Source organism: Mesocricetus auratus, unplaced genomic scaffold (genome assembly GCF_017639785.1).
Source record: "Mesocricetus auratus isolate SY011 unplaced genomic scaffold, BCM_Maur_2.0 Super-Scaffold_100028, whole genome shotgun sequence".
In the NCBI taxonomy this organism is placed as follows: Eukaryota; Metazoa; Chordata; class Mammalia; order Rodentia; family Cricetidae; genus Mesocricetus; species Mesocricetus auratus.
This window is the reverse complement of record NW_024429209.1, coordinates 3,209,012-3,233,612: the sequence shown is the minus strand read 5'-3', so window position 1 is coordinate 3,233,612 and position 24,601 is coordinate 3,209,012. Positions and strand designations below refer to the sequence as shown.

The 24,601-nt window shown below is 50.5% G+C and overlaps 2 protein-coding genes across 3 annotated transcripts; one reads left to right on the top strand and one right to left on the bottom strand.

Moving 5' to 3' along the window:
• The first annotated feature begins 47 nt into the window (after positions 1-47).
• Positions 48-18,544, top strand: Sla2 (Src like adaptor 2). Of its 2 annotated transcripts, XM_040733065.1 has the most exons (8): positions 49-806; positions 3,549-3,687; positions 6,678-6,777; positions 7,122-7,208; positions 7,873-7,976; positions 15,109-15,258; positions 16,057-16,189; positions 16,534-18,544. In XM_040733065.1, the coding sequence occupies exons 2-8, from the start codon at positions 3,588-3,590 to the stop codon at positions 16,649-16,651; spliced, it is 792 nt and encodes a 263-aa protein (XP_040588999.1). In that variant the 5' UTR covers positions 49-806; positions 3,549-3,587; the 3' UTR covers positions 16,652-18,544. The 2 variants fall into 2 exon arrangements, with proteins under 2 accessions (XP_040589000.1, XP_040588999.1); XM_040733066.1 differs by lacking the exon at positions 15,109-15,258 and having other exon boundaries at positions 48-806.
• On the bottom strand, positions 17,597-23,883 carry Rab5if (RAB5 interacting factor). Its single transcript, XM_005084606.4, has 4 exons — positions 23,607-23,883; positions 22,212-22,315; positions 18,961-19,090; positions 17,597-18,169 (listed from the first exon to the last, which is right to left on the bottom strand). Exons 1-4 carry the CDS (start codon positions 23,718-23,720, stop codon positions 18,128-18,130), a joined length of 390 nt encoding a protein of 129 aa, XP_005084663.1. The 5' UTR covers positions 23,721-23,883; the 3' UTR covers positions 17,597-18,127.
• Positions 23,884-24,601: the final 718 nt, after the last annotated feature.

The window sequence follows — 24,601 nt, the reverse complement described above, 5'->3', positions numbered from 1 at the left end:
ATTTACAGCTGTGCTTGAGTGGAGGTCAGGGGGCAACTTTCAGAGATCTGGTGTATTCAGGGTGGTATGATCGTATGCAGAAAGCAACTTCCAGAGATCCGTTCTCTCCTTCCACCACCGAGTCCTGTGGATTGAACTGGGGTCATCAGGCTTGGTGATAAGCACCTTTACTGACTGAGCCATCACGCTGGCCCAGAAACAGTCCCACTTCAGAGTCTGTAGCTGAACAAGGTCCCAGGTGATTCCTATGCCTAGCCTTGCCCTCTGAAGATTTGGACACAGAATTGCTAAACTTGAGAGCTCTGGAGGTTACTGTGGACAGGCCTGCAGGGAAAACTCCTGCTCAACCCTCCCCGTTCTTTATTCCTTGGACCAGAAGGAGTCAAAAAGCCAAGAAGGACCTCCAGCATGAGGATGGGAGGGGCAGCTGTTCTCTAGAACAGGAAAAGGGCAATGTGGTGCCTCCATAGCCGACGATGCTGCTGCTGCCGTCAGAGGAAACAGAGGCGGGGAGGCTGTGGGGTTGTGAGAACCACAGAGTCTGCAGCTGGGAGCTGGAGCTCTGAGGAGTGGCACCTGTGTCTATAAGGGGCTCAGATCCCTGGGCCTCCCTCTCTGGCACACAGTGCTGCTTAGGACTGCCTGATCTGCTTTCCCTGAGAAACAAAGGCTCCTGCCTTAGCTTTCTCCGAACGCCTCTGGTGATCCTCCAGGCTGAGATCTGAATGTGACGACTAACTTAGTACCTGCAAAGGCCTGACCTCCGAATTGGCTGAGTGCTCTCACCAAAATTCCTATACAAACCTGTAAGTATGCTTGCTTTGTTCTCTGGTGGACTTGGGACAGCTGAGAAGGAAAGGTCTCCACTGGGACTGGGAGTGAGCTTTGTAGTTAGACTCCAGGAGGATGATTAGTACCACACAGAAGGTCTCTAGGATTCCTCAGACACAGGCTATTCTCCCTCTGACTGTCTCCAGGAGACACGCATTTTTCCAAGATCTCCCACCTCTGCAGTCTCTCCTGTGCTACCTACTTTCCTTGTGCGGTATCCGCTTCTCCTGGGCCACAGTCTTGGAGATCACGGAAGGAAAGGACCCCAGATTATTCTCCAAAGAGTCAGCTGTAGCATCTCTGTTGCTCTCACAGGGTGAGATTCTCAGTTTGAAAAGGGAGTAAGGCTGGGGTTAAAGATCACTGAACCCCTGAACTCTGTTCCCATATACAAAACCAAACCCACAAAATCACAAGAGAGAAGGTGGCCATCCTAACTCTGCACTGTCTATCCTGCTGCCTGAGCGGCAGCCTGCTATCCTCTAGATGAAGTCACTGTATCCTCCAGACATGGTCATTGCAATGAAAATGGGATTAGAGAGACGCAAAGCAGCCTGGGCACTGTGCAGTTTCAGCCGCCTTTCGCCAACACTGCCCACCCACTCCCAGGGACACCACAGATGGTGCCTAAGCGCATAGTATGCTTCTCAGACATGTGCCAAATGATCTGACCACTTCTGCAAATGTGGCCAACACCTGTTTATCCTCAGCCTCACTGCCACTGCCTGGGCCTCATCTTCCCCAATAGTCACCATGTGTTGGCCAGACCAAAAAGAAAGCCCTGGAGAAGTGTGCAGCAAGAGCAGGTCCCTTATGGTCCAGAGGTCCTAAAGGCTGTGGACTTGCTGACCCGGAGGCAGGAAGTTAATCACCTCCACTCCTCCCTTCAGCCCTGTGGAGTCCTTCATCACAGGAGACACTACAGACCACATGCTTCACCTGGGTCACACACACATCTGGTCTGAGTAAGGCACCCATGCTACCCACTGCCGGCATAAAGCCAAGCACTTAGCTTGAACCTCATACTCATGGCCAGCTGAAATGGATGAATTACCCTGGGAGTGAGCAAATCCCAGCCTCCAGGAGGCAGCAGGATTCCCCCCCTCACCAAGGCTGCCCAGTTCCCAAAGTCTGAGAGGAAGGGGCTGTCCAGAACCAGTCCTGGGGCACCAGCCTGCTTGGTGCTTCTGAGCTCTGTGTGTGGACTCTGAGCTCCTGCACAGAGGCAGCAGAGAGCACTGTTTGTCCAGAAGATGGACAGACTGCAGGACAGGTGGGCAGAGGAGTGGTCCTCCCTGCAAGACTGAGTCCTCTCAGTGGGGACTGTTCCAGGACATGGATGTCATCCCGTGCCATTGATGAACAACACCCTCATCAATGCAGCATGTGACCCTAGAGCAAGGAAGGTACCCACTAGCTAGCAAGGAAGGGACCATGCTATTCTGTGAGCTGCTGCTTCCCACCGTAAACCCATGACAGTGCCTGGCTCAGAACACAAACTCAGTGAATTACAGTTGAATGGAACCAAACAGGTGTACTACTGAAAACAATGAGACCAGGAAAGGATTAGAGAGCCAGCCCCACTCATGGAAACACTTAAGATAGTCTTGGAAAACCAGCATTTCTCTGGAAACCAAGGATTTGCTTAGTCTGAGGACAAGACACTGTGCAAAACACTCTGCTCACTTTGGTTCATTCTGTTGATGTGTGTCGAGTGCCTTCAGTGCGCCTCAATGCTGAGGACAGGGCATGGAACTGTAGGGTAGTGGCAGATTGAACAAATCTTCTGACTGAGCCTGGTGTCAGTCACAGGGCTATGAAGCAAAAGGATCACTTGAGCCCAAGAGTTTGGGGACAACCTAAGGAACATATTCCTCAGTTCATAGTCTCATAAAAACAAAAAAACAAAACAGCAAAAACTCTCTAAGGAACACATCAGAATAAGTGGAAAAGGAAGAGTTCCTGCGAGAATTTGTAACGATATTCAAAACCAGGAAGGAAGTATGATCCCAGGGCAGGCTTCCCAGGGCATTATCTACCTCACCCAAATGTTGGGTGTGGTTATCCCCACTTCTCAGATGAGGAAAAGGGGCACCAAGAATGGAGGTGACAGTCAGTCCCTGAGAGCCTTGCAAGCCACCACTGTGTCACAAGACTGACAGACTCCCAGCTCTTGGCACCAATAACTATCCAATGTCACCTCTGCTTGGGACTCCCATTCCAAGGCCTCTTGGCTCCTCCGTGACCCATCCCTATCTATGATCCCTGACATGCCTGGAGAGAGCTCAGTGTCTTGCCACTATCCCTGCCACCAGCTAGCAGAATGTGAGCCCAGGCCTAAGGAATGGTTCCTGAGGCCACAGGAGTTCAAAGGAGGATCAGCAAAGGCTGAAGATTCCTAGGAAGCTTCCTGAGGAAGGGTGGGGTCCAGACAGACACAGAGGGGATGGAAAAGGCAGGCTAACCCATGGGAGAGGACACAGGAAAAGGTCCAGAAGACTTGAATTGAGTAGGGTCACTGCCTAGGAAGGATGGGATACACCTCCAAGTTGCCGAAGCCTCAGCTTGGTATCTATGTCAGTCAGTCCAATGTAGTGATCACCTGCAAGGCCTGGAGAGACTTGGCGTTTTCAATGGCCCTGATGACCTATGAGAGCCAAGTGTCTGGGCCCCAGTTGGGGTGATGGGCTCTGTCTCCACAGCTGTACCCTTTTCAGGTTTCTTTCAGCAGTGTGCTTCTGAGAGTCTGCTGAGGGATGATGGGAAGTCTGCCCAGCAGAGCGAAAAGCCTCTCCAGCCCAAGCTCCAACCCCAATCCCTCTGGTACGGGCCAGGGGCCTGAGTCGACACAAGCAAGTAAGTCATGTCTGTGGGGGGCCACCAGCCCTTCCCAGGACTAGAGACCTAGAACTTATCACTCTGGATCTTCGGCCAACAATCCCAACACAACCCCAACTTCAGTGAGAGCCTAAGACAAGCTCCCAGCTTCTGAACTTGCAATAGTGGTGAGAACAATCAATGTGAGGGGAAGTGGAGGTCAGGGTTAGAGGGCTGGGTGGTACCAGGGAGCCTGTGACCCATCTCCAGCACACACCCAGAAATGTGTTTGAAGTTGGGCAGTAAGTTAGCTGCAGCAACACAAGCCTATGCTTCCTTCACTTAGAAGGCGAAAAGGAGAGAACTGTGGGTTTATGTATAGCCTGGGTTACACTAAAAGAGCCCGTCTTTAATTTCAAAATAGGGGTGGGGGTTTGCCTTGTTTGAAAACTGTCTTCACAGACATATCCAGACTGGTTTAACCAGATGCTACCTAAATGATGTACGGAGCCATGGTGGTCCAGACAATTAGCCATCACAGATAACAAGATCATCCAAACCCAGCTGCACTGTTAGGAGAGGTTCGGGGAGTACTATGTAACCTACACTAGAGACCGCAGGACCAAGATGTCTAGAAACTGTTGGTTGTCAGCCCCCAGATCCTTAAAGTAGCAGGGTTTCTTTTCCTGTTCTGCACTGAAGCCTTTTATCTCCCTAATACCAGCCTCCACAGGGCCCTGACACCCTGGGCGCCCCCTCATCTGCAGTGAGAGACCTGTAGGAAGAGCTCTGAAAACCACAGACAGCCTTTTCCACTGAGCTAGGGAGCTAGCGGCAGGTGGCCGGCTGCTGAGTCATCCTGGTGCTTCTGGGGATGGTGACTACCCCTGGAAGATGAACCTGGGCTCTGGGGATCTTTTCTCCCCTCCATCTGGTCCCCAAGGAAGGGAGGCCATCCCTCCTCAATGGAGTTGCCTTGTCCCAGAGTCATATGAGTTTTCACTAGCCCAGTCTAGGAGTCATTTGTCCCCCATGCCTGGCTCGGTCTGAAGCTTACTGAGGCTCTGCCAGGTGCCAAGCCATGTGACAGGAGCTGAAGACACAACAATGAACAAGATAGGTCCATCCCTCCCCCAGAGGCAGACAGAAGCTAAACCCTTGTGAGTGAGGTTGTGTTAGATTTTGGCAGTGTCGCAGGGATGAGAATGCAGGATGAGAGCCTTTCTGAAGAAAGGAAATGTAAAGGTGGCCCTGGGCCAGGCATGCAAGGCAACAGCTTTCAGGAGGGCAAGGGACCCACAGTACCAGGTTTCTTTGTTCCATTCTTTGGGAGAGACCACCACAGGAGGAGGCATCAGGCATTCTCAGCTGCAGGGACCCCAGGCTCTGGGCAGGCAACACTCTCCCCCCCATCCCCATCCCCCCATCTGAGAGCTTCCTGCTGTGAGGGTTTCTACTAAACTTTTAAGAGGGAAGATGCAGTAAGGGTGTCTTCCTACCACCAGCAGAGACCCTTCAGCCCCACCTACTTCCTGGTTCCTTATGTCTGTCTTCTCCCCTCTCCTACTCCTGGCTCTCAGCTCCCTCTTGAGAGCATCCCAGAGTCCTGTGGGACCTTGGTGCTTTGGGAGCCCCTTAAGAGAGACAGAATCCTTGTTGACCTTGTCTATTTTTCTTGTCATCCTGCATCTATGTGCTAGGAAACCCTTACTGAGAAAGGACAGGAGTAAGGAAAGAGAGGTGAGGTAGGTGAATTCATTTCCGGTCAACATTTGCAGGCCCTGTATGGGCTGATGTAAGGAAAGTGAGTCCTCTGTTTGCCACCTGATGCCCTGCCTCTGAGTTGGACATGTTGTCCACTGAGTCCTCAGGACCATTTCTGGGGTGACCAGCTTCACTCTGGTTCCAGGACCCAGGCCATCACCCCTACCTCTGGAACCTTTGCCTCCCAGGAAGGCAAAGAGGTGCCTTCTTGAGAGGTGCAGCTCTCAACCAGCCCCTCCCCCTCTCCTCCTCCCCAGCCTGGGCCTGTAAACTGAGTGATATGGAATTGGAATTATGCCCCTCTCCTTGCTGAGTGCCACATCGGGACCTTGAGACCTTTCTGCACAGTGGAGATGGCTAAACACACCAACGCCAGGGTAGTGGTAAGGGCCCAGTAAGAAGTTAGGTGAAGAGGGGCCCGCTGTGTGGGGTACAGTCAGGTTTAGCAGGACTCTTAGTCACATGCTCCTGTGGGGCACTCGACCTGGCCAGGCCTGCAATAGCAGCCTCTGGTGGCATTGCAGGGACAGCACAGGCCTTCACTCACTGCCCAGGACATAGGCCATTGGGAGTTCAGCTTGTGCATGTGCACAGTGCTCCTGAGCTACAGCGCCTGCTCACATGAGCATCTCTCCAAGGGCCTGAAGGAGGAGTAACAAGAACACTAGAGTCAGGTGTGTGAGGAAGAGCCCACCCTGGAGAGGGAGGATACCCTCAGCTCACAGACCCTGCTTTCTGTCTCGTGACAGCTCATGCCAGTGCTGGTGCTAGCTACACCCTCATTCCTGGGGCCCCAGGCCAAGCTGTTAGAACTACTGTGTGGCCTCACCACTACTTTTCAGAGGCCCTCTCAGATCATGCTGATATGGACTTCTAGCTGGGGTGGGTTTTTCTTTTATTTTGCTGTGGGGCTAGGGATGGAACCCAGGGCCTTGCACATTCTAGGCAAATGCTGTTGTAGTAAGCCACATCCCCAGCCCCTGTAGGTTTTCAGTTTCCTAACTGTAGCTTCCCTTCATCGAGGTCTCTAAAAGTTATACATACAGAAGGGCATGGCCAGCACCCTAGCCACACACCCTAGGCCTTTGGGAACCCCCAAAGCTATCTAGGCTCTCCCAGGTCCTGTAGAGCCTGCTGGAAGCATTTCAGATTCGGATTTACCCCATCCCCTTCAGGGTGCCTGTGGGAGTGGTGTATGAGGGGAGCCAGACCAAGGCAAGAATCAACTAGCTCAAGAGGGTAAGTGTGTTTACCCCTCTTTCTAGAGAGAAACAAGGTCACAGCTGTGGCCCTGGGCAGTTTCCCAGCAGGTGAGCAGACAGGACTGTCTCTGAGACTCGGGGAGCCACTGACCATCATCTCTGAGTAAGTCTACAACCCTGGGCCCCTAAGGTCACGCTGTGGAGAATGGGTCCTTCCACTGCCAGCAGAAAGGCACAGGGTTGCTTTTGAAAGGCCACCATGTGACCATGTCTCTAGGTGGATTCCTGGCAGCCTGACTCACTCACAGGGAGAGAGGCAGTGGGACCAGGCCTTGGAACAAGAAACCTCAGACCATTTGCCACCTGCCAGGCCCTCAACCGAGGAGGAACCTGGATGATCTGGTGAAAGGAGTTCTGGGAAATGAGTAGAGAAGGTGCTGTAAGTTCCATCTGGAGAAGGTCCTTGCAAACTCCAGTTGAAGGTGGCCCTCTGTGATCTCTCAACAGGGATGGAGATTGGTGGACAGTCATATCGGAAGTCTCGGGCAGAGAGTATCACATCCCCAGTGTGCATGTGGCTAAAGTCTCCCACGGGTGAGTACCCAGCCCAGGCCACCTTGAGGACCGTTCTACTCTCTTCCCACAGTGTTCTCTTTATGCTTAGCCACAAGCAGAACAGAGCCTGGGTCATGACCTCCAAAGGAGCAAACAGCTGTCATGTCTTGTTCAGCTTGGCCCATGAGACTTGGGAACCCAGAGAAGGCCCCATAGAAGAGGAGGTGTGGTATGGGGTTTTGAAGGGTGGCCAGGATCAAGTGTAAAGAACACTGAAGGGACATGTAGGGGACAGGCACAGTCTATAAGGACATCCTGAAGTGGGAAAATGAGAGACACTTCTCACAAGAGTGAGGGGATCAGCAGTGGGCTGGAGGACAGAGGACTGGGCAGTGGTGACAGAGGCTGGGGCAGCCTGTACTGCCCTCCTCCCCCACCCCAGACACTTGGGAATGAAGTCTCCAAGCAAACAAAGCCCGAAGCTGCCTTCATAAGCCTGGCCTCAGAGTCTCTGGAGTCAGGACCCTGAGAGCAAAGCTGGAGGGCATCTCTGAGCCTCTGAGGCCTGCTCTTCATGCAAGGCAGGTCCAGAGGGTAAGGCAGGCAAGAGTTTGTCAAGGTCATACAGAGGCATATTACATCCTTTTAATGGAAGGGTTTTTTTTAAGCCCACAAGCTTATCTTGTTCCTCTCCGCTCCCCAGGTGGCTGTATGAGGGCCTGAGCCGAGAGAGAGCTGAGGAACTACTCTTGTTGCCTGGGAACCCTGGAGGGGCCTTCCTTATCAGAGAGAGCCAGACCAGGAGAGGTGAGTAAACTCAGCTCCACAGTTCTCCATAGTGGGGCTCAGGATAGACTCCTAGCAGTCAACAGACATTTCTTGAGTCCATCCAGACCCTGACTGGAAAAGGCCCTGAGGTAGAGCCAGGCTATAAGGGCAAAGCAAAGTCAGTTTACCTGGAGCAATCAAAGGGAGCCTTTGTGGAGTGGGTACCTAGGCTTGGAGCTGAGCCACATTGCTTTCCTGAGGGTCCTTGGACAACAGAGCAAAGCGGGTAGGAATTCACTGAAGGGATCCAAGCTTAGTCTCTATTTTGACAACTGAGATTGCTGGGCTTTTAATCCCAAGCACTCAGAGACAGGTGACTCTCTTGAGTTCAAGACCAGCCTGGTCTACATAGTGAGATCCAGGACAGCCAGAGCTGTTATACAGAGAAACCCTGTCTTGAAAAACAAAACAAGCTGGGCGTTGGTGGCGCACACCTTTAATCCCAGCACTCGGGAGGCAGAGGCAGGTGGATCTCTGTAAGTTTGAGGCCAGCCTGGTCTACTGAGCTAGTTCCAGGACAGCCTCCAAAACAATACAGAGAAACCCTGTCTCAAAAAACAAAAACAAAAAGAAAGAAATAAAAACAAAACACAAACAAACAAAAAACCACCTGGAATTTGCTCTAACCAGCAGTGGTGATCCCTTTTTTATAAGACAGGACATGATATGATCTCTTGGCAAATGTTCATTGCAAGCCAGGCACCCAAGACCTCCAGGGTCAAAAATAGGTTTTCTAGTGACAGTCTATGGAGGAGATACTGGAGTGCAGACAGCCCTCCTGTGTCTGCCTAACTGAGCTTTCTGGATGGGCTGTCGGGGTCCTCGCTGTGTACCCGCATTCTGCATGCATTTTGCTCAGGAGCTTCCTAGACCAGCCTTTCCCCAGCCCCTCTTGCTAGTTTCCAAGAAACATAACCCCTCACCCTCATGAACACCCACTGGCCGGCTGCGGCCGGGGTGGAGCAGCTGGTTCCAGGGCAGCAGCTGCAAACAGGAAACCTTGGTGGTGGCGACTGCGACAGGAGGCCTGCTGACCTACCTACCACTGGTGAGATAGAAAAGCCACAGAAAGTACTCAGCACTTAGTCACCCACCCCACCCCAGGCCCAGTGCAGTCCAAGAGTGTAGTGACCACCCTTTGTGTCATTATTCTGCTCTCTTGATTACGAAGGAGTACATACACGGGAAATTCATGGAGAAGCCAAGAGGGATTTGTGAGGATCTTCAAGGACCTAGAGGGATCCACAGGAATTCTGGGACCAGCATCCCTGTTGCCAGCACCTAGTAGGGGTCAATCAGAAAGCAACTCTTGTCAGACCCTGAGTTAGAGCACTTCAGTGTGTGCCAGTAACCCTAGCACTTGGGAGACAGGCCCTGGAGGAGCAAGCGTTCAGTTACTTTCAGCTGCATAGAGTTCAAGACATAGGTGTTCTTCATGAGACCGTCTCAATGAAGCTGGGAGTGGTGGTGCACTAATTCCAGCACTCAAAAGGACAGGCAGAAGGATTGCCTAGGAGTTCAAGACCAACCTGGGCTAGTAGTGAGTTCCAGGCTAGCCAGAGGTACAGAGTAAGACCCTCATCTACAAAATAAAAAAACAAAATGCAGAGGGGCTGGGAGATGCCTCAAAGTGTGTGCAAACAATTGTGAGGTCCTGAGTTCAACCCCAGCACCCATGTACAAAGTCTGGCATGGTGGTGTATTGTTGGGGAAGTCTTATGTTAATAAAGTACTGTCTGGCCAATAGGAATCTAGATAGGTGGGGCTAGGAGTCCAGGAGGATTCTGGGAAGGAGAAAGGAGAGAGTTCGAGATGTAACCGCCATTGGGGTAGGAAGCCTGGAACCTCCCTGGTAAGAAACATACTTAGATTAACAATTATGGGGTAATTACTTAAGTCAGAGCTAGCCAGTTAGAAACAAGCAAGGCCAACAGCTTCATAATTAATATAGCCTCCTGTGTGTTTATTTGGGACTCGTGCGGATCTAGAACCAGGCTGGCGCGGCAGAGCCCAGGCGACTGGCGGGGGATAAACCAAAGCGGCTAGCAAAAGAAAAAGCTTCTCTTAACAGTGTATGTGTGTAATCTCAGTACTAGGGATGCAGGACAGGAGGATCCCTGGGCTTTCTAGTTACACATACAAAACAAACAAAAACTTCCCATGCTGACCTTGTAGAATGGGTGTCTCCCAGGCATGACTACAGCCTCTACTCAAGGCTTCCTTTGGACAGAAGTTGAAGGGCATACTCTACATAGCCTGGGCAAAGAAATGGCTTTAGTTCATTCTTTTTTTTTTTTTTTTTTTTTTTTTTTTTTTGGTTTTTCGAGACAGGGTTTCTCTGTATTGTTTTTTGGACCATGTCCTGGAACTCGCTCTGTAAACCAGGCTGGTCTCGAACTCACAGAGATCCGCCTGCCTCTGCCTCCCGAGTGCTGGGATTAAAGGCAAGCACCACCACCGCCCGGCTTTAGTTCATTCTTATAGACCCATGGGTCTCTGTCCATGGAAGCAACAGAATTGCCTGCAGGGCAACTACCCCACACCCAACATGCTAAGTCTGGGGCCAGGGCTAACCGTGCTTCTCTCTTATGCTGCTGGCCTGAGGAGCTCGCTTAGAGAGCTAGACCTTAGCTGTACATTGGAGTCACCTGGGAGAAGCCTGTAACATGGATGCCTGCACACCAAGCTCGAGCTTCTGATTTAACTGGTCAGGAATGTGTCCTAGGGTCTGGAAGAATGCCGTGGGTGAGACTCCTCATTAGAGAGGGCATGTTCATAGTGAAGGAGAGCGAGAAACCCAGCGTGTGCTGGAGTCAGGAGGACTGGGGGGGTCAGACCTGCTTCAGACACTTCAGTGAGTCTATCTTGGGTGACTGAATTTGTTTGTTTTCCAAGACAGGGTTTCTCTGTATTGCTTGGGAGCCTATTCTGACACTCACTCTGTAGACCAGGCTGGCCTCGAACTCACAGAGATCCTCCTGCCTCTGCCTCGTGAGTGCTGGGATTAAAGGTGTGCACCACCACCACCCAGTCATGAATGTTTATTCTTTGGTTCCTGGGCCATAACCAAAATTGATACTAAGTTCTAGGGTCCAGAGTGATGCCATAGAGTGCCAGTTCTCTGATCTTAATGCACAGGAGTCACTGGGATGCTCTGGACTTGGTGACAGTGCCAGTTCATGCCACCACAGACCTACTGGGGGTGGAGGCCAGAAATCTGCCTCCCTCTCTAGGTAGTTCTCTGTTCTTTCAAAGTGGCAGAGGAAAACCCAGAAGGAAGTAATAGAGAAGTCATGTTGCCTGTAGGTCAGTGGCGTATGTGTGTGTGTGTGTGGGGGCGGCACATGACACTTGCATTTTTTATATCCTGTGAATTTTGTCACATATGACGTTGTAATCACTGGCTGGGTGACATCAGGATTATCTTCTCTCCTCTTTTTCTGCAGTACTGAGTATGGAACCCATACCTCAGATACTTTTGGAGACAGTGTCTCACTAAGTTCTTCAGGCTGGCTTTGCATTCATTCTGTAGCCCAAGCAGGCCTTTTTTTTTTGCTTCTTTATTTTTTGTTTTTTGAGACAGGGTTTCTCTGTATTGTTTTGGAGGCTGTTCTGGAACTCATTCTGTAGACCAGGCTGGCCTCAAATTCACAGAGATCCGCCTGCCTCTGCCTCCCGAGTGCTGGGATTAAAGGCGTGCGCCACCACCGCCTGGCCCAGGCAGGCCTTGTGATGTTCCAACCTCCTTCTAAGTAGTCCAGGATCAGCCAGGACCCAGAGTCCAGGGTAGCACTGAGGCTGGGATTTCAGAGGGGTGGAGCCTGTGTGGCCCAGGGAAAGCCTGCAGCCCCGAGTTCTCCAGAACACCCTCAGCCGCCTCACATCAGCTCAGAGTTCCTCTAGCTGCCTTGATCACGCTTTAGGCCTGGGCAGAGCTGGAGTTGGCCCCAAAGTATTGCTTTATGAAGGAGGTCCTAAAAACTGCACAGACCACAGTTCTGCTCCTGAGAGCTGTGCCGGAGTGAGGACAGGTTCCAGCAAGCAGCGTTCCTTCCTGCCCCTGCTGTCACCCTGAGCCCCCTGTTGGATTCAGTGAGGGAGATGTGTGAGCAAGATGCGGCTCCTCCACCCAGGGGCTCAGCTCTGCTCACTCTCGGGTGGGCAGCACTTCCCCGGTGCGGGCCGAGCCACACTTTGCACTCTGGCTCCCAGTCTCTGGCTGCAGGTAGAAGGGCCTAGGGCTCAGCATCTCTTAGGCCATTGCTCCTAGGTGCCCTCAGTAGAGGAAGTGCAGGCCAGGCCTGCCAGGCATTTCCCCAGGTAGATCCTGATGGCATCCCTTACTTCCTCCAGCACCGGTGGAATGCCCAGCCCCAGAAGTTCTGGGCATGAATGCTTAGGCCTGCTAGAGCATCCAGGAGTCCAGGAGCACGCACGCTGCCTTTGGTCTGGGAGGTTCCCCTCTAGACCCGCTGTGCCTCTAGCTCCACTGCCTACCAGCTATTCTGAGAATATGCCTCATTTTTTCCCATTCCACTTCCTGATGTGTCCCACAGCCTGGAAAGCACCCCCACCCCCCTCCCCCGCCAACATCTTGAACAGTCCTCCCCCTGCCGCTGCAGTGAACTGACTCCTTGTAACAAAACTGAAAGCTCTATGAGAACAATGGAGCTCACTGTCCAGTGAGGACCATCAAGGACAACCCCTGTGAGGAGATGGGCGGGCAGTTGCTTGTATCCCTTATACCTATATCTGGGCCTGTGCAGTGTCTGCTGTGTAGTAGGGGCTCAGCTGATGTTTTTGGAGAAATGAGTCTGCCTGGGTAGGCAGGATAGGGAGCTGGAGTAAAGTGCCTCCCAGACAGGAAGGAGAGGGACATGTTTAATACCAGACTGCCAAAAACAGGCCTCCCACACCACCTGCTCCCCATACCCATTCACCCAGCTGGGCCTGTGTGCACCTTCAGCAAGCATCTGGCTCCAGAAGGGCCCTCTAGATCCATGGCCAATGGGGCAAATGTTCAATGTGTTTTCTACAAGAAATGCAAGGGTAATTAAGTCTTCAAATGGCTCACTATAATTTTAGCACTGGGAGGCTGAGGCAGGGGGAGCACAGTTTAAGGCCAGATTCAGCTACATAGTGAGCCTCTGTCAAATAAACCAAACCAAAACAACCAATTAATCAGCCAATAGCACACCCAAGACCCAGGCTATGAAAAGCAAGATCCCAGTCATTCTCAATGGCCAGTGGACGGTGAACATATGGAAGAACGTGCCCAGCACATAGAGTGGAGGTGAGGGTGTGTCTGTGGTTTGTGTGCTTGTGCCTGGAGGAAGGGCTTCTTAGTCTAGAGCCGGTGGGACGAGAGCAGGTCCAAGGAGAGGTCGGATTCTGCAGAGCCTCTCAAAGGTGATGAGGGCTTTATCATGTGATTGGGAGGACTCCAGAGAGGAGTGACCCACTGCTGTGTGACAAACTGGAAGTGGGAAGCCACAGGGAAACATTCACAAGCTCTGCCTAGCTGAGATGTGGTTAGATTCTAGGTGTGCTCTGAACATAGCCAGTAGGGCTTTTTGTTTTGTTTTTCGAGACAGGGTTTCTCTGTCTTGTTTTGGAGACGGTCCTGGAACTCTCTCTGTAGATCAGGCTGGCCTCGAACTCACAGAGATCCGCCTGCCTCTGCCTCCCCAGTGCTGGGATCAAAGGCGTGGGTCACCAACGCCGGCCCATGGCAACTCTTATAAAGGAAAACATTTAACTGTGGCTGGCTTACAGGTTCAGAGGTTTAGTCCATTATTGTCATGGTGGGAAACATGGCTGCATATACAGGCAGCTATGGTGCTGGAGAGGTGGCTGAGAGTTCTACAACTGGGTTGGCTGGCAGCAGGGAGAGAGACTCTAGGTGTGGCACGAGCATTTGAAACCCCAAAGCCCACCCTCAGTGACACACTTCCTCCAACAAGGCCACACCTATCCTAACAAGGTAAAACCTAATAGTGCCACTCCTCAGTCATTCAAATATGAGCCTATAGGGGGCGTTGCTATTCAAACTACAAAGAACAGCAGGGACTGGAGTACAGAAAATACTCACTGGGAGCTTGCTGCATTCCAAGCATGGCTTGCCACCTGAATGCTCACAGCTGTTGAGATCAGGGTAATCATTAGCTCCCTTCACCAGTTTAAAAAAAAAAAGACCTGTGTGGCCAGGTGGTGTAGGTGGCAGGGGTACTATTGAATGTGACTGTGTGAGACTGAAACCCAGGCAGCCTGCATTATAAAACATGTCTTGGAACTGGCGGAGTGCAGCAGTTCCTTAGGGTTGGCCTTAGTTTTTATTTTATTTTTGAGGCAGTCTTACTATGTAACCCTGGTTAGCTTGGAACTCATTACACAGCTCAGGCCGACTTTGAGCCACTGCCTCTTCAAAACCTTGTGTCCCCATGCAACACCCTTGGCTGTTTGTAAACTTCATAGTTATATCAAATGTATACTCTCTGATTTTTGCTGCTCAGTCTTTAGTTTTTTTGAGAAGGTCTGATACAGCTAAGGTTGGCCTCAAACTTAGCATCAACCAAGGAGGGCCTTGAACTCTATCCTCCTGCCTCTATCCACCTTCCAAGTGCTGGGATTACAGGTACGAATCAGCACGCTCTGCTACATAATTAGCATTGCATTCTATAAGGCACCATATGTGTGAGATAATGGGACTACCCTGGGCCACCCTCTGCACTGTTGTACTATTGAGCTCAAACGGGCTGTTTGTGAATGCAGTGTCTATTGAAAGCATGCTGTTCTCCCCTTCTAGGAGATGGGACTGCTGGGTTTGAAGGAATAACTCAACTGTTAATGCCAGACTGTTTCCAAAGTGGCTTTCTCTCTATGGCCCATGCTGTATCTACTGACACATCTTCACATCCCAACCCTTCTGCCCTGAGTGCTCATCTATACAGCCAATATTATGCTCACTCACACCTCACCCATCCTGAGAACCATAGACATCTATCTATTACAGCAAATTATCTGTCCTGCCTTTGACCTGAACACCTCCCTGAAGGCTGGGCTAGGCCTCCAGCAGGACCTCACATCTATCCCTGGACCCTTTCCTCCTCAGGCTGCTATTCCCTGTCCATCCGACTCAGCCGCCCGGCGTCTTGGGACCGAATCAGACACTACAGGATACAGTGCCTTGACAATGGCTGGCTGTACATCTCACCACGCCTCACTTTCCCCTCACTCCAGGCCCTGGTGGACCACTACTCTGGTATGGCTCACTTTCCTTCCTTCCTTCCTTCCTTCCTTCCTTCCTTCCTTCCTTCCTTCCTTCCTTCTCGCCTCCACAGTAGGCTGGATGAAGGGCCTAGGCGGGTAGCCAGTTGTGCCCTTAGAACCTTGACCTGCTGGGACTATCTAGACAGAAGAGGCACACCCTCTGCCCTTATGCAGTCACTGTGCTGAGATGTGGGTGAGAGCTTTTCTCATCCCGTGCTAACTAGAGGCCAACTGCTGGTGTTCTCTTCAGGGGAACCAGATTGTGCTGTTCCTGGGTGCAATTTTTAGCATTTCTGATACCTACCCTATAACCAAGACAGCGTCAAGGAGACAAGGAAAACCTCACTAGGCATGGTGGTGCACACCTTTAATCCCAGCACTTGGGAGGCAGAGGCAAGCAGATCTCTGAGTTCAAGACCAGCCTGGGTTTAGAATAGCCAGGGATACAGAGAAACCCTGTTTCAAAAAACAAAGCCAATAACAAAGAAAGTTAAAAAGAGGTGGGGAGTGGGGAGGAGGGGCACCTCTTAGAAAGTTGACTAGGGATTTCTACAAAGTGGTTCTCCACAGTAGATGATTGGGCCACAGGCTGGCCACCCAGCTTGCTTTTCTTCTCAGAATTACATGGAGCTACATATTACATAACTTAGCCCCCTCTGAACTTTTGCTGTATCTCAGCCTGTGTGAGACTTCACTTCCTATTATATTTTGGTGACCATGTCCCCAAAGTGCAAAGCACAGAAAACTGACAGGACAAGTATCACATCAAAGGTTTGGGTCTCTTCCATAGAGCTGGCGGATGACATCTGCTGTGTCCTCAAGGAGCCCTGTGTCCTGCAAAAGCTTGGTCCACTACCTGGCAAAGATATACCTCTACCCATGACTGTGAAGGCAGCAGCACTCAATTGGAAAGAGCTGGATAGGTAAGGGGGGGTCCTGGAAACATAAAGGCAGAACAAACCGTGGACTTCCAACCCAGATTGGGCCTGTTACATCCAGGCACACCTTCTAGAGCCCAGCCCCGGCTTGATTAGTGGTGAGGACAAGGCAGTATCAGGGAAAAGGTAAGCATGGACCTCAGGGCAGCTAGGGTGAGAGGGGGGATGGAGTGAGTGGGTGGACAGAGTAGGAGGGAAGTCAAGACTAAGTTAGATCAGCTGAGAATGAGGAGCCGAGTTTGTCAGCAGGAATAGCAGTGCTGTTCTAAGGGTAGTGACCTGTGTGGCAAGCACAGAAGTGGCCCCTTACCCGCTTTCCTCACCCACAGCACCCTGGTTTTGGAAGCACCTGCCAGTGGGGAGGCATCTCTTCTCAGTGAGGGGCTCCGAGAATCTCTCAGTTCCTACATCAGCCTGACTGAGGATAACTCCTTGGATGATGCCTAGTCCAAGCACAAAGTGAAAGGTACACCAAGGCCATGTCACCTAAGACTCCAACTCAGCCGAACCTGATGCAGCAGCTTAGAGGCAAGGCTATGAATGCAGGGAGGGTTGGGCTGGGAGGCAGGCACATCCAGGGTCCCACCTGGACCTTCTGCCCCGGCCTCTCTAGACTGTAAGAAGTCATTTATCTCCTCCCAAGGCCTTCAACTTCTAGTCCATGTGCAGTGCAGCTCAAAGCAGGGGCAAGCCTCTACAGAGAACAAATTACTTCTGATGTTTGCTAAGTCAGTCCCCGAGAGGATGTCCAGCAGCATTGCTGTGTTCCATCCCCCGTTATGACTGCTCACCAGCCCTACTAAGAAGCAGATCCCCACTAGCATGGAGACAGAGAAAAAATACTAGAGAAATTTACAAGACTCATTAAGAAGGCAAGCACACCTCAGATAGCAGGATGGCTCAGAAAGCAAAGACAAGCAGAGCATCTGATGGCCAACCACAGCAGCCCCCACCTCATCCCAAGTAGAGCAAGATCAACCATCTAGATCTTCTATGATCCCTCACATCAAGTTCCTTTTTCCACAGCCCAGCTCTCAGATCTCTACTTAGCGTTCACCCAAATACAGCCCAGTCATACCCCACCCAGTCTCGCCATCTGGTGGCCAAACACAAAATGACACCATTTAAGTCTCTCATTGTAGACCAGTGCTGGGCCAGAACATCAGACAGTAGACCCTCTACTCTCTCTGCAATGTTAAAACCAAGGCACTAACTATCACCAGCTCCAGCCCCTCATTTCCCTGACAGCCAAAAAGAGAAAGAGGCCTGGCCGAAGCCGTTATGGGAGCAGAGAGAGGGAGGGGGAAGGAGGGAGCTCTGCCCGATACTGGTCCTAGGTTCCGAGGGTACAGGTGTGTAAGTGAGGCTTTAGTTTACCAGGCATGTCAACACTTTCAGCTAGACTTGTTTATTCAAGTATGCGAAAACACTCTACAGTGGAAACTTATTAGACGGCTGCCCGTATTGTGCAAAGGCTCACGCACATGGTGTTTTCAGAAGACTTGAGATGCCAATGATAGTTTAAAAACTGTGCACCTGACGGAGAACTAAGGAAGACAATTTCATGTTTCATCCGGATCCAGAGGCCATTAGATTAGACAGCAGCTCCACTTGGCAAACAGCTGTTACAGAGGCGCATAAAATTAGACAGCAGCTCCACTTGGCAAATAGCCATTACATGATGGTGTCCAAGAAAAAATGGTCGGTGATGAACAAATTCACAACTGTTTCCCCAAAGGTAGATGGTTCTTTGAGAAGTTTCACAACCCTTGTAGAAAACACCGATGCCCAATACGATGATTCTAAGTCCAAGAGACATGGGTCTTCTCAGTACCACGTGGCAGGAGTGCCCCAACAAGCATGTATCTGTGCTGTAATAAAAAGGTCCTTTGGATTGGACAGAAGAGATGGGAGCAAATGCCATCAGTCATAGTGGATGGCAGTGTAAAAGATGATCCAAATGACCTAGGGGAGACACAAGCAATTCATGTTGTCACCTGAATCAACACAGCCCTCCCCCATGAAAATGGCACTGCCTAAATCTGAAGTCTCCAGGGTACTCAAAGAGTAAGCATTGTTAATCCCAAAACATCCTATCAAAGAGAAGGCCTGTTCCCACGGTCACTTATCATTTCCCAGTTCTCCCTCTCTCAGCTACTGGCAACCACTAACCTACTTTCTGTCTCCATGGTCCTGCATATTCTGAACATTTCACTAAGTGGAATCATGTAGCCTTTTATGTCTAGATTCTTCCACTTAGCATGTTTTTAAGGCTCACCTTTATTGCAATACCACAGAAAGTATGTTTTACTGTATGGATATAAAACATTTTACACTTCAGATGACAGCCATGTGAGTGGTTTACTTTTTCCTATTAAGAATAATGCAGATATTGTACATACACATATCTATCTACATCTTTGGTTTTTCCTTCTGGGGATAAGGTCTCTCTATGTAGTCCAATCTGAATTCAAACTTATAATCCACCCTGCTGGTATTATAGTTGTGAATGACCACACCCAGCTCTACAAATATGTATTACAACATTTCCCAGTTTCTAGTATGTAGCTGATTGTGGGCCCTGGATTTACACAAACGTACAGCACCCCAAACCACATCTTTTGGAGGACCTGCTCAAGGGGCTACTGAAGAGAATAGCAGCACAACAACATAGCATAAGTCAACAAATGTGCTCCCCGAGTGGCTGGCATCTCAGAAAAGGAATGGAGGCTGTTGTAACCACCAGCGGCACATACCATGAACAAGGCAAACGATGTCATGAACCCTTCTTTGGTGAGCTCCCACGTGCCACCATACTCTTCTTCGTCAATTTGTAGGTAGTTGCTGAAGTAGAGATACAGGACTCCTGCATTGATCAGGCAGAATCTGGAGGGAGGTGGATAAGCACCAAACACAAACCCTAAGCTTTGTGCTGCAAGCTCTCCCAGCCCTGTTAGGGAGATGATTCTAGTTCATTCTTATTATTCTCCTTCTCAACCCCCTCCCCATTTTCCAAGACAGGGTTTCTCTGTGTAACCCTTAGCAGTCCTGGAACTCTGTAGACCAGAACTCACAGAGATCCTCCTGCCTCAGCTTCCCAAGTGCTGGGATCAAAGGCATGGGGCACCACTGCACCGCCCCCCAACTTAACCAGTTTATTCGTTGCTTATGTGTATTGTTGTCTCCCCACCCAGGCAGGGGATGACCTGGAGAGAGAAGCTCTTAGCTTAGGAAAACAGGCTCAATTTGTTTACTTCATTGTTATGAGCTTCGTGCAAGTCTCTCCAGAGGGACCTCAAGTACACTAAATTTCAGCCTCCTTGAAAAAAATCAGAATGGCTACAATGACACCTCAAACAGACCAAAATAAAAGAGCAAATGTATCTTGGGGATGAGCATATCACAGAAGACGCAATTAGTGCCAAAGGCTTTCTAAACCCAATGGCCTGGGAGTTCTTGGGATTTCAAGGAAACATGGTTCTGTGTTTTTTTTTTTTTTTTTTTTCTTCCTTTCTCAAGACAGGGTTTCTCTGTGTAACAACTCTGGCTGTCCTGGCACTCACTCTGTAGACCAGGTTGGCCTTGAACTCACAGAAAAAACGCCTGCCGCCTGTCTTTGCCTCCCACGTGCTGGGATTAAAGGCATTAGCCACCACTGTCCCGTGGAAACATGGTTCTTGACTATGTTGTAGCCACATCCTTATCTCCTGCCAGGAACCTTGGCACTTGGTCAAACCTGGCCACCTGCTCTACTCAAAAGGACCTTTATTTTAGACAGGCTGACTTACTGGCTCTAGCTGGAGACTAATGAGGGGAGTCAGAACTGATACTGGGAAGCTAAGACAATAAACTGATGCTGGACATGGTAACTCATGTCTGTAATCCAGCAGTTAGGTGAGGCAAGGATTGCCAGAAGTTCAGGGCACCTTGAGCAGATAAATGTACATGCAGATAAAACATCCATATACATTTAAAAAGATGCTGGGTAGTAGCAGTGCAAGTAGATCTCTGTGAGTTCTCTGTGAACTGAGCTGAGAGACCCAGAGGTGGGTCTTCAGTGCAAAACCTCAGCAGATGGAAGAGCTGTCAGCCAGTTCTTAGGCAAATTACAACTAGGACACATGAAAAGTTCTACTGTAACTGATGTCCATAACACAATGAAATAAAGCAAGATGGGACTTGGTCAGAGGAGGGCAGCTAACAGTTACTGGAGAGAGGAAATTCACTAGAAATGAGCACCAGGAAGTCATGCCCAAAGCAAGGGAAGTTGGAGAAGGGTTAAGGAAAAATAACAAAATCAAAGCTCTTAGCTTTTCCAACAGCAGGGGGAAAGTGCCAACCCAAAAGAAGGTAGGGTTTGTCCAGAGTGGAAAACTGGCTGTGGTGAGTGAATCCAGAAACAGGCATCTCTGGAACAGTGGCACCACACACTGGGCGAGCCAGTCCAAAGTGCACTCAGTGTCTTGTTCTCTCAGCCACATTTTACCATTCTTCATATATCTAACCATGTAACAATAGCAGCGAACCGACTCATGGAATGCCTGATGAGCAGAGGTCTACATTTAGCAACTTACTTACATCATCCCATTTAACTCACCTGTCAGTCACTTTCCTGTCCTCGTTTTACTGATAAGGAAACTGATCTTGGGTAAGCCCAAGATTATAAAGCTTCAATGGAGCAGACCTAGAGAACTCAGAACACAGTTTTCTAGGAAGTGGGTTTTTGTGTGTGTGGTTTTTGTTTTTCAAGACAGGGTTTCTCTCTATTCTCTTAGCTATTTTTGGCTGTCCTGGAACTCATAGGGATTCACCTGCCTCTGCCTCCAGAGTGCTGGTATTAAAAGCCTGAACCACCACCTAAAATGCTTTTTTTGAGACAGTCTTATTCCATATCCCTTGCTGACTGGCCAGAAACTCACATGGTCTAACTCATGAGAACTTGTCTCAGCTTCCCAGGCAGAAAGATTACAGGCATGCACCATCATGCCCATTATTAGAGACATGCAATTGGTTGTGGGTATCCGTTGAGGGTCTTGAAATAGATCTGTCAACAGGAGGGACTACTATCTATTTCTTTTGGGCTGCTACTGTTCAAGAAATGACCCAACTGTTTCTGAAACATACTCCTCACCCCCTAAAGGAACTAGTAAGATATCCCATTAGCTCTCAAACAGCCAGCATGGCTTTCCAGGGGCAGGGTGAGACACAGGAATGCTCACTTGTATTCCTGTGTGAAGAGACAAGGCAAGCCTTCTCACTTCTAGAAGAGTTTGCTCACAGTTCCTGCTCAGGAGTTTTAAGCCCTTTAAATGCAGTTTCATGGGCTTGCTTTCAGTAACTCGATACACTAAACCATGTATGAGCAGGTGTCAAGGATGTTGCCACTGGCCAGGAGTGAATTAAAATGTGCAAGACTAAGCCTCTTACTTGGGGTGGGGGTGAGGGTAGTGCTTTTAAAATGTAGGAACCTGAAAATAACTCCTGCCAAAGCCAAGAGCTGGTACATCAGTAAAATACAAAGCACAAAAAGAAAGCCATCAACTACAAAGCTATTCTACTTCCTAAACTTCCACAGGTACCAAGGTCAGGCCATAATTAAGAATACTTGCTGCTTCGGGCAGTAGTGGTGCATGCCTTTAATCACAGGGTTTGGGAGGCAGAGGCAGGAGGATCTCTGAGTTGGAGGTCAGCCTTGTCTACAGAGTAAGTTCCAGGACAGCCAAGGCTACACAGAGAAATCCTGTCTCGAAAACCCAGACAGAATACTTGTTGCCAATAAGCAGTAGGATAACCACTTGCAAGGAGTCACATTAGACCCATGAATGAATAGACTGGCCCAGTCTTCAGGACAGCAGCCTGACATGAGATGCTCCTGGGCCTGAGAGCTAAGGAACATTGCATCAGGCCTATGAGTGCTAAGGATGACTTCTTCACTTTAGTAATAAGATCAACAGCAATTGGAAAGTAGGGGAGAGAGGATCAGGAGTGTGGGACACTCAAGACTTACCCTGCTATTCCCAAGAAGCCTCGCAAGGGCACGATGCCCCAAATGACACCCAAGACCACAGCAATAATCTGTCGGAACCAGTAGATCACATCTAAAAATTCATCCTATGAAAGAGACACATGTATGCATTATCTGGAGTGGCTGCCACAGGACAGCTATAGGTGAAGAAACAAAAGCTTACTAAGTCTTATTAAGATTTCCTTTTTTTCCTCCCACAAGACATTCTCACTATGTAGCCCTGGTCAGCCTGGAACCTGCTATGAAATCCAGGTCTTGGCTGTAGGGTGCTGGATCAAAGATGTGTGCCACTGCGTCCAGCTTAGTATGTGGTTCTTTTCTGGTTTGTCCAGTTCACTCTGTATGTATCATGTTTTGCCTGAATGTATGCATGCGTACCACACACGTGTCTGCTGCCCATGGATGTTGGCTGGAGGATGTGGATGGAGGAGGTTGCTGGATTCCCCGAAGTTACTGATGGTTGTGAGCCACCTTGTGGGTGCTGGGCAGCAAACTCAGGTCCTCTGCAGAAGTAAGTAGTACGCTAAACGGCTGAGCCATCTCTTTAGCCCCCATATGTGGTTCTTATGTCATCATTTCTACTAAAGTGTGGTGGAAAACAATGTACTTAGACATGAGGTGATCAGGGAAACCATGGCTTCTTTAAATTGCCCTGGACTTCAAACGCCAGTCCTTGGATCAGAGAAGAAAATAAAAAATGACACAGCAGATCACAAAGACACTGCAGGTTTTGCAAGAGCTGGGCAGGGCTGGGGGCAGGCCAAGGGCACCTTCAGGAAGTGCTTCCCATCCCCCTATACGGAACTGAAGGAAGGAAAGCCCAACTTCAACAGTCCGAACAAAGAAAGGATTCCAAATATAACATTCTTTTCAAACTATCTGGAATCTGCAGGGCGACAGTCTTTGAGATCACAGACAGAGCAAAGGGGAAGCGTCCACGCTCAGATCCTCTGAAGGCGAGCAGCGAGAGCCTCTTGAAGTCCCCAACCACTTTTTGTTATCCACATCTGACGACATTTCTTCCCCCCACACACCGTCCTAAGGTGGTCTCAGACCCGGGCTCTCGAATCTTAAGCTCATGGGGCATCTCGTTTTTTGATCTAATCAGGCAAGGGCAGGGCCACCCTTCCCAATGTGCAAACTAAACCCACTTCGGGGATTCCGCACCCGGCACGCGCGCGGTCTTCAGACGCTCTAACTACTCCGGATCCCGCGGAGTAAACGGCGGGGACGACGGGAGCTCCGCTCGCTCCGGCCCGCACTCGCCGCGTTCGCGAGGCCAGGTGGCTTCCCTTTCCGTCAGGCGGGCGGCCAGGCCCGCGCCCGTCCACTGCGCGCCGGCACCCTCGCCACCCGCCCTCGCCGGGCCTTCCTCACCTTGTCGTCCCAGGCCGCGTCGCTCCGCAGCACCTTGCTCCACACGGACACCTTGAGGGCCCCGTTGGCCAGCTGCGGCTGAGGCGGCTCCTCCTTCCGCCGCCCGCCGCTCATCCTCCCGTCGCGCCGCCCGAGTCGGGCCTGGGGCGCGCGGGCCGAGCCAAAAGGAGTCGGAGTCTGGGGTGGCGGGTCTCGGCGCGCGAGGCGGCAGCGACAGTCTAGGTAATAAGGTCCCGAGGCACGCCAAGGAACCTCTCGATCGGCCAAGCCGCCGGCTCCCTGGCTCCACGGAGCAGGCGCCGCGGAGGGAGGGGCGTGCTCTTACGTCACATGCACGCAGCCAATCGGCAGCCACGCAGCAGCCGGCCCAAAAGCTCGGCGACGCCTCGGCGCAAGCGCCTTCCGCTGGGCGGAAGTGACGGAAAGCTTCAATCTGGCGCTAGGTAGGGTGAGCGAGAAGGGACAAGTGCAGCGCTGAGGCGACCTTAGCTGGAGGAGGCGCTGTATAGACTGAGGAGCAGTCGCTCGGAGGAAAACCAAGGTTTGACATTGCTGTGTCCGAGCGGCGGCCCTTCCCCTTCAGCGACAAGTAGAAGTGGCCTTGCAACCTGCTCGCCTACAGAGCCAGGTCCTTGGTCCCCCGGAGCTCCAGACTGCCCCACTGGAATTAGCGTCTGTGCATTTTGTTCTAAACCTACGAGTATTCAAGACTTTGTTCACAATGTTAACTCATCCATCGTCATGACTATGGAAGAAATAAAGTTACCTCACGTGGCGATGGCTCAAGTCTATCTACCGTTTGGAGAATGGTGAGTCCCAAGCCACGTCAACCTGGGCTATATAGCAGATCCTGTCTCAAAAGAAAAAAACATTTTTTTTCCTGTATAACTTAATGACTCAGCTTGCCCAGCATCCTCTTCTGACAAATGCGAGGCTAAGATCCCAAGAGAAAAAAAATTCTTTTCTAAGGATAAGGCAAGTTTGAACCAATGGAG

What these genes read in the sequence shown, in the direction of transcription:
- Rab5if (XM_005084606.4), bottom strand. Translation starts at nt 23,720, where the DNA reads ATGAGCGGCGGGCGGCGGAAGGAGGAGCCGCCTCAGCCGCAGCTGGCC. An exon ending in ACGCGGCCTGGGACGACAAG is followed by an intron (nt 22,316 to 23,606) that starts GTGAGGAAGGCC and finishes TCTCTTTCATAG; the next exon opens with GATGAATTTTTAGATGTGAT. An exon ending in CATCGTTTGCCTTGTTCATG is followed by an intron (nt 18,170 to 18,960) that starts GTATGTGCCGCT and finishes TGTCTCCCCTAG; the next exon opens with GTCATTTGGATCATCTTTTA.
- Sla2 (XM_040733065.1), top strand. Translation starts at nt 3,588, where the DNA reads ATGATGGGAAGTCTGCCCAGCAGAGCGAAAAGCCTCTCCAGCCCAAGC. An exon ending in AGAGAGCCAGACCAGGAGAG is followed by an intron (nt 7,977 to 15,108) that starts GTGAGTAAACTC and finishes TTTCCTCCTCAG; the next exon opens with GCTGCTATTCCCTGTCCATC. An exon ending in AATTGGAAAGAGCTGGATAG is followed by an intron (nt 16,190 to 16,533) that starts GTAAGGGGGGGT and finishes CCTCACCCACAG; the next exon opens with CACCCTGGTTTTGGAAGCAC.